This window comes from Nicotiana tabacum, chromosome 8 (assembly GCF_000715075.1).
Source record: "Nicotiana tabacum cultivar K326 chromosome 8, ASM71507v2, whole genome shotgun sequence".
Taxonomy (NCBI): Eukaryota; Viridiplantae; Streptophyta; class Magnoliopsida; order Solanales; family Solanaceae; genus Nicotiana; species Nicotiana tabacum.
Window position 1 is genome coordinate 160,347,558 of NC_134087.1, and position 8,598 is coordinate 160,356,155.

Sequence of the window (8,598 nt, forward strand, 5' to 3'; positions counted from 1 at the left end):
AATGGCTCTATTATGAGAGTAAAGAAACACAGTATTTAAAAGTAACTATAAAAGAGAGAGTAACTCGAGTTCTTCTAAAATTACGCTTTGACGAAAATTCCTATTTTTTGGTTAAACAGAGTTCTCAACCAAGAAAATTATTATTGCAAGTCATGCTAAGAAACTCCATTTAGGATCTCTTTTTACATTATGGTAGAACCAAAAGCACATGGACCAAATATATCAATGAAATGAATAACAGCTAAAATCTTCAAATTAAAAAATTACCCAAAAGAACCAAAATGAATGTTCAGCCAAAAAAAAAGTATAAAAGATACCCAAATTTGATCATTTTAGTAGAAGTTGCAAAGAAATTTATCCACTTCTTTGCATGGAGTGTACTTTCTAGTTTTTGCCAATTAATAGTTAGGATAAACCCAATCAGTTTTGAATTTATGGCTATCGGCCTTCCTCTAGGGTAACAGTCAACTCATTATTGGAGTTGATGTATGGCTTACTAGAGGACGAAGTCGTTCCGTTACAAGCACGTGTTCGTGCGGTAAAAGCAGGTTTATTAGGTTTGGGAAGAGAAGTGCTTTCACTACCAAGCATTATAATTACATTTGGCATGCTTGGACGAATGCGTGCATCTTCTTGTACGCACAAGAGCGCAATATTAATGCATTTCAATACATCATCTTCATTGCATGATTCTAGCAGAGATTCATCAACTAAATTCATAGCATTTCCTTCATTCCATAATCTCCATGCCTGAAATATAGCTCCAGAGTTAGGACAAAGAGGTAATATAGTTATCGAACTGAAGTTTTAAAAAAAAAACAAAGAGAAAAAATCATGAGGTTTTAGGAATTTTAGAAATTTTCACTCACATAACCTAGGAGGTTTAAGGCTTCCTCTCGCTGATAAAATCCTGTATTTCTTTTGCCACAGGTAATCTCAAGCATCATTACTCCAAAACTAAAAACATCAGACTTGATTGAGAATAATCCATCTAATGCATATTCTGGAGACATATAACCACTGCACCAAAATTTTGAGAAGTGATTGGATTTAAATGTATTCTAGTACTAAAATTGGAATTATTGCAGCTAGCTAGAAGTAGAACTTACTATGTTCCAACAACTTTGTTTGTATTTGCCTCTGTAGCATTCCCTTGCACTATCCTTGCTAAGCCAAAATCTGAAATCTTGGGGTTCATGTCTTTATCTAATAATATGTTACCTGTTTTTAAATCTCTATGAATGATCCTCAACCGTGAATCATGGTGCAGATAAAGAAGACCTCGAGCAATCCCCAAAATGATATCAAATCGCTTCTTCCAATCTAATAACACATGATGTCTTTCGTCTTGTACAGTCAACATTCAAAAATTGTAATAATCAATAATAAAACAAAGTAGTTTATACTGAGAATTAAAAAGGAAATGATGTGCGACTACCAACCAAAAATGAAGGTGTCTAAACTTTTGTTCGGCATATACTCGTAGAGTAAAATCTTTTCATTTCCTTGGACGCAATAACCCATAAGTCTAACAAGATTTCGATGCTGAAGTCTTGCAATCAATACTACTTCATTCTTGAATTCGTCTATGCCTTGACCCGATTGGGCTGATAATCTTTTGATTGCAATTTCTCGTCCTCCCTGAAACTTCCCCTGAAAATAATTTTAGTAAGTAAATTATATTACATTAAAAAAAAAATACATAGCTCATAGATAGAAGATTTAACAAAATAGAAAAATGATACTTTGCAATAACCTTATAAACAGGACCAAAACCACCACGTCCTAGCTTATTTTCTTCTGAGAAGTTATCTGTTGCTGCTAAAATGCTTTCCAAACTAAAGAATGGAACATCGATGCCTTTCTCATCCTCCTCATTTATTAAGTCGCCTGACCCCTTTTGAGTGTTCAACCAGTGTGGCCGTGGATTTCCTTAATAGAAAGAAAAAAAGGAGAATATATAATTGTGAATTAAACCTCTATATATAATTTATCAAGAGCAGAGAGTTTGCACTTACCTTTTGTTCTTGCTCTCCTTGTTCTATAAAATAGGTAGATAAAGGTGCATAGAAAAAGAGTAGTGGCAATTGTAGTAGGAAGAACAACTTTTAGCCTTCTTGATTTGTGCGTTTGGTCTGCAACTGTTGTAACAAAAGAGATAAAGTGCGCTCAACATCGTATAAGAATGAGTAGGAAGGAAATGAAGACACAAGCTTCAATGAAATCAAATAGCACGACAAGGAATCAAGAAGACAAGTTCTCCTAACAGCCCTGTAGCCTCTCGAAGATAAGTACAGACGTCTCCGTACTGATCTGCAAGACTCTACTAAACTTGCTCCTTAATAATTTCGGAATACCTTTGGGAACTGAAAATTCAGAAGCAGCTAGTTTGACATAAATCGCCATTCCACTAGCATCATCTTCGGATAATTGTTGCAAGTTGAAGAGGTCTCCATTCCAAATTAGACATTGATTGGCATCAAAAGCATAAGCAGTACAAGAGCAATTATTCAAACAAATAGATTCACATTCAGCTTCACTGTCAACTGTCAGAGTGCGATTATTAACTGGTAATCTCATATGAGAATGTCTCCAGAATTTGTCCTGTTCCAAATTGGTAGCCGTGACATTACCACACTTGAGACTTGTTTTCCTCTCACAACCACTAGAAAAGCTATTCAAATCCCAATCTTTGTTTGACTTAGGAGTGAAACCAGGCAAACAATCGCACGATTGATTTGGGGTCTGATTACAGGCACCAAACGCCCCACAATATGCATAAATATTACATGATTGTGTTGGTTGAGTGAAAAACACATTCCACTGCTTGCTACTATTCATCCATGTCAGTTGCTTAAGTTCCCCCGAGACATCCATTATTATTCTTGCCCTGGATAAAGGATTTAAAATAAAATATCTGAAATAGAACTCATCCTCGTTGTTTATAAATGTATAGTTGTACTGTGAATTTGGTCTCAAAGGCAACGGGCCAAATGTATGTCCATTCCAAGGTCCAGTAGACCAGTAATTTACAGTCTTGTTCCACCTAATAACGAATTCACCGTTAGGCTCCGCCTCAAGGGAAAAGAGTCCTGGACTAGGATCTTCAGAATTCTTCCAAGAAGTGAGAATTTGGCTTGTTTTATTTCTTTTATTGTATCCAAATTTAGAACCAGGGAAAAACGTGTGGCTCGGATGATCAAAACTTTGCCACAATGAATTAGACCCGTCATTCAAAATCAAATTTCCATCATCACGAATAATCGCCACGATAGATTTCGACGTGGTGTTGGAGTTGATATTTGTCGACCAAATTGAGACTCCAGTCCCGTTGAGAAGCACCAAATTTCCCTGTATAATTTTGAGTTGTGCAGAGTCCATTTCGGAAAAAGAAAGTGGAGTCTCTCTATTTGCTACCCAAACTACGGTTTGTGGTGTTATTTGTTTATACCATATACCTATGTAATAGTTGGAAAGATTACCTACAGTAAAGAAACCCATCTCAAATATTCCACCGGAAGAGATAATTGTTACGCCAATTGTTATGGATTTCTCTGCAGAAAGTGTATCTCCAAGGGACAATTTCTGGTTCGTAGTAGTACTGTTTGTGTTAGCTCCGAATGTAAAGCATGAGAATAGTATGAGTTGCAGGAAAAGGAGAATTTTTTTATTTTTGACTTCCATGGTTGGTTGTTGCACTAAGCTGATAAGAGACCGTTTAAAAAGAAAGAAAACATGTTATCGTGCTGAAATAGAATGTTGTATGTCAAGTCAACAAAACCAAAATTTCTACAATTTGACTCATGAGTGAGACACTTCGCCCATTAACAATTTTTTATATTTTGAATTTTTTTTTGACTTTCCAATTTTTACATTTAATAATACGGCGAATATCATAAAATTCTACTTTACGTATATATTTTGTACTCAATTTGTCCTAATTTATGTGACACTATTTACCCTGAAATTTGAGTAATAATTAAACTTATATTGTGGTCTTTAAGATATGTGATTTAGTCCAATACCAATTGATAAACAAGGAATCAAAATGTATAAATCAAAGAATAAAGCAAGCCAAATCAGTGTGCAAACCAATCTTGACCCCGAGTTATGGTGGCCTCGAGGTAGGTCAGTATGAACAATAGAATTATAAAGCAACTCTGATGAATAGTAAGAAAGAAAGTGAAGAATGTATATTCCTTTTTCAATGATTCATCCCGTTACAAATGAATGGGTTCCCCTTTATATAATAGGGGAGTCCTAAGTAAGGTACATTTCCATTTTTAGTAGGGAATCTTATTGGACAGTTGTCTAACCACCTAGTACAAATCCGTTCCGAAATTTACACAGTGATCTTAGGGCCATTGCGGAAATATCGCTCTTTTTGTTATTAAACCATAACGGTATTATCTCGAGGTTGGTCATACTAGGTCTCGGTGTTCATCGAGCACTTCGATCTTCAAATCCTCTACTCCGCCATCGAGCTCGAGCCCGGTCCGTTTTGAACTTATTCTCGAAGAAACTCCCCGAGCCTACAAAATCGGGCATACCTGATTTTGACCATATACAGATAATCCCCGAATTTCTTAGAATAAGATGATAAGAAACGATTTGAGTCTCGATTTTTCGGAGCCCCTGATGATGACGTCATCCCCGTGACATAAGCGCTCGAAGTGACCGAAACGTCCCATCAGTTCGCTTCCCCAAAACATTAAATGCTTGCCAGTGGCGGTCGGCCACTGGCGCCGTTGAACCGTCGTCGTTTGCCTATAAATACAAGGTTCCTCATTTGAATCAAAAATTTTACTTCCATCTTCAAACCACCTACAAACTTCGCTGATCTCTCCCCCTCTTCATCTCTCTCTCTTTCTCACTATCTGTTACTCCCATCCTTTTAATGCCGAAAAATATCAAACTCCGCCTCTTTCCGCTTCCTTAACCTAAAATCAATGGCGAAAACCTCCAAAACCGTTCCTCAAAAGGAGAAAGCTCCCTCCTCCTCTTCCCGGCCGGCCGGCGATAAAGATTCGGCTCTTCACGAGATTATTCCTGGCCCCTGTGTCGTAAAGAAAGACTTCAAAATTGAAAATCCCACCACAATTCCTGGCCGATGTGAGCATGTATCGAGGTATATTTGCTCGATAACGGAGAAGCACCTCGAGGCCATGAAGAAGGATTGTGGCTGGGGGGACGAGGTTGTGGTACAGATCCTCGCCCCCGAGGAAAGTATCACCACTCATGTAGAGGGGTTCCTAAGTGTTTACACTTACCCCTTCACGCTGGGTCCCATCGACCCAATCGTGATCGACTTCTGCAAGAGGTATCATGTCACCCTTGGCCAGATCCACCCTTCCTTTTGGCGCATAGTGATCATGGTCTGCTATTTCTCCAACAAGGGCGAGGGGATAGAGTTCACCCTCAACCATCTTATCCATTTATATCGGCCTCAGCTTTTCCGAGGGCTGATCAAGCTCCAACGCCGGTAGACCAAGGCCTTCTTTGCTGGCAACGACAAGGATAAGGATCGGGGCTAGATGAGCCAGTTCGTGCGAGTGAGGACCTACAACATCATCCTAGAGGAGAAGATGTCGTTCCTAGAGAAGTGGAACCCCGATCGTAAGTGAAGTTTTTTCCCAGTAGCCTTTTGCATTCCGTTTTTGCATTACGTGATGCCTTCATCTTTTTTGCAATGGTCGCTTGGATGCCCCGTGCGGTAACCGACCTCGAAGATTGTGTTCGAAAACTAGCTGCGACCTCCTCGTATGACGAGCGCCGCTGGCGTGACTTGGTGAGGGGCAGATAGGAAGCCAAACACCACGATAAGTTCTCCTTGTAAGTTTTTGATGCTTTCCCCTTTATCGGATATGTTTCTTTACTCGTGCCTAATTTTCATTCATGCAGGCATTGGAGATGTCTCTGAAATGAGGCCAGCCCCGCCCGGGGAAGAGACTGAGTCCCCGATTCTGACATCGGGGAAAGATAATAAGAGGAAAAGTGTTTCAAAGTCTGAAAACCCCCAAGATAAAAGGGCTCCTACTCAAAGACGTAGGAGAAATCTCATTCCTGTGGATATAGACTCAGTCCACCAACTGAATGATGTAGAATACGAGGGTGAAGACTCGATGCTAGTGACCCGAGCCAGGAAGCCAGTTGAAGCTGTCAAGCCCTCCGAACTGGAGACCCTGCCTCGTGGTGAAGAGGCTCCGAAGAAAGACGCGGGCAAAGCCCCTGAATCGCCCGAGGTCAAGATTGTTCCTCGGCCATCAACAAGCATACCGAAGGGGACAGGTTCCGAAGTCCCCAGGGTTGAACAGAGTGCCCCGAGTTATTTTCTCGGGGCCATGACAATAGTTCACTCTCCCCCTCTACCGGCTTATTTTGAGGAGGCCATAAGGGAGGCTCGGGCTCTACAAATGCCTGACTTAAGCGGAGTCCCAAGTGAATAAGATCCTTTCGGGGATTGCTTTACCGGGGTTGATGATGCCGTCGATCTCAACGATGCGTCTACCCTCTTCGAAGAGGCTCAACGCCTTTCTCTCAAGTAAGTATTAATTCCTACCGCTGCAATTTTTTTCTTCTTCTCCCCTTACCCTAACCGATATCCTTTTTTCTGTGTAGGCTTTCACCAGGTTTAGGGCTGACCTGAGCCAATGCGAGGCCGAGCTCCAGAAGACCTCGGATGAAGGGAAGGCCCTGAAGCTCCTTTGCAGTCAAAAGGAGGAGGAGCTCAAGGACCTTCGGGCAGACTTGGCCAAGGCTCGTAAAAATAAGGCCGAGCTAGACAAACAGGTAACTGTTATTTTGAAAGAGTATGGTCTACTCGACCCAACTATGGAGGCTAATACTTTAGTATCTTAGCTACAGCAAAAACTAGATAGGATCGAGCTGCTTTGAGGGGAGGTCGATCAGGTCAAGACCGACTGCAACCGGTGGAAGGAGAATATGGACCGCCTTGCTGAATGAGGCTGCTTTAGCCAAACTGGCATCGGCTGAGACCCAACTCCGGGTGCTAAAGAGAAAAATTCAGCCCAGGCCAAAAGGATCGACGAACTCGATGTCAAGCTTGCTGAGGCCAGGGCTGATGTCGAGAAGACGAAGGTCACGACTGATAAAACTGTTGCCGTATACTTGAGGGATGCTGAGGCTGCTCAAACGGAGCTAAGGGAACCCTTCGACCGAGAGTGACAGAGTAATGATTTGGCCAAATGCCAATTTCGGAGGGAGACCCTCGAGGAAATCCACGCTCGAGGTTTCGACCTTACTGAAGAGATAGCTCAAGCAAAAGCACTCGAAGCTAATGCCAGATTCCTCGTCTCCTCCTCCTCCGATGATGATGATGAAGGCAGCCAAGGGGGGTCTGACAATGAAGAGGGGCCCGAAGAGGAAGCTGCTCCCGAGGGAGAAACCAGCCCCGAGCATAACTAGAATTTTTCTTTTTCTTTTTGTAAGACCCCTTGTCGGTCTCTTGTACATATCGTTTTTCGAATATATAAAAGAAAAATTTCCTTGAATGTCTTCTCAATTTTTATGAAAATGTTTCATGCCTTGCAAATTTTTTGCATAGTTTCATGCTTTGAACGGAGTGTTCGAGACATTGTCTCGGACGGCTTCCTTGAAGTTGCCATGGTCGAGTTCGAATAAGGTTTGAACTTTGGGGCATAGACCCTTAAGGTCTGGTGCCGGATAATGGTGAGTCCCCGAGCCATAATCAAGTTATTGTTTTATTTGGGCTCGGAATAATCGAACCCTTGGGTTCGGATTGGGTGAGAACAAGGTCTCTAACCCTAAGTGTATTGGCCCTTAGGATCTTTTATATCTGGTTGTTATGGCCTCTAAAAGATGGCTATTATTTCCCCCTTTTCAGTTTAAAAGACGTAGTAAATTTTGTTTTTATGCCTTAGCATGTGTTTTTTACCCATTGGGGTTTTTAAGGGTCCGATGCCGATTGAAACCCCTTTGCTTTTTATGCCTTAACACACTTGTGTTAATGTAATTTGATACCTCTTAAGGTTTTTGAGGGCTGATTTTATCGAAGCCCCTTTTTTAATCGTTTTGCCGGGGATAAACTTTTAACCGGCTTGTTCAAAGTATTTTAAGACCTATTGTTTATTACAGGATTCAGACATCTCCGAGCCGCATTATTTCGGCCGTAGCCTTTGGGTATACCTATTGGACTTATTCCCCGATAACATTTTGAACTTGTTCGAAATGTCAGTCCCCGAGTACAATGGCCTTGGCCTATGTGTCAAGGGGTGCCTCTTTGAGGTCTTATGAACTCGAGTTTAGATAACTCGAATGTGTTGACTGTCGATGACGATCCCTGAGTGTTCGAGGTGTATTTACGTTTGGCCCTTGAGCCATTTCTCACAAAATCACAAGTATGGAGCTCGTATAATAGCAAATTTCTTTGAGACACAAAGCGTTAGATATAGAAAGAATGCTTCTTTGAATAATGCATACATGCGTACATGTTTTGCCATCAGGGCTTGACTATTCTATATGGACACGGTTCATCCGACCGTTTGGCCCATTACAAGGTTTTCCTATTGAGACATTTCGACATGAAGTATTTTCCTTGAAAATATAACCCCCGAGGGT

At 41.1% G+C, this 8,598-nt stretch overlaps 1 protein-coding gene across 1 annotated transcript; it reads right to left on the minus strand.

The window, feature by feature from the left end:
* Window positions 1-316: 316 nt before the first annotated feature.
* LOC107819261 (G-type lectin S-receptor-like serine/threonine-protein kinase At4g27290) lies at window positions 317-3,705 on the minus strand. The gene is made up of 7 exons (XM_016645359.2): window positions 2,358-3,705; window positions 2,019-2,141; window positions 1,757-1,932; window positions 1,443-1,653; window positions 1,110-1,347; window positions 870-1,020; window positions 317-750 (listed from the first exon to the last, which is right to left on the minus strand). The coding sequence occupies exons 1-7, from the start codon at window positions 3,682-3,684 to the stop codon at window positions 439-441; spliced, it is 2,538 nt and encodes an 845-aa protein (XP_016500845.1). The 5' UTR covers window positions 3,685-3,705; the 3' UTR covers window positions 317-438.
* Between the last annotated feature and the right edge of the window lie 4,893 nt (window positions 3,706-8,598).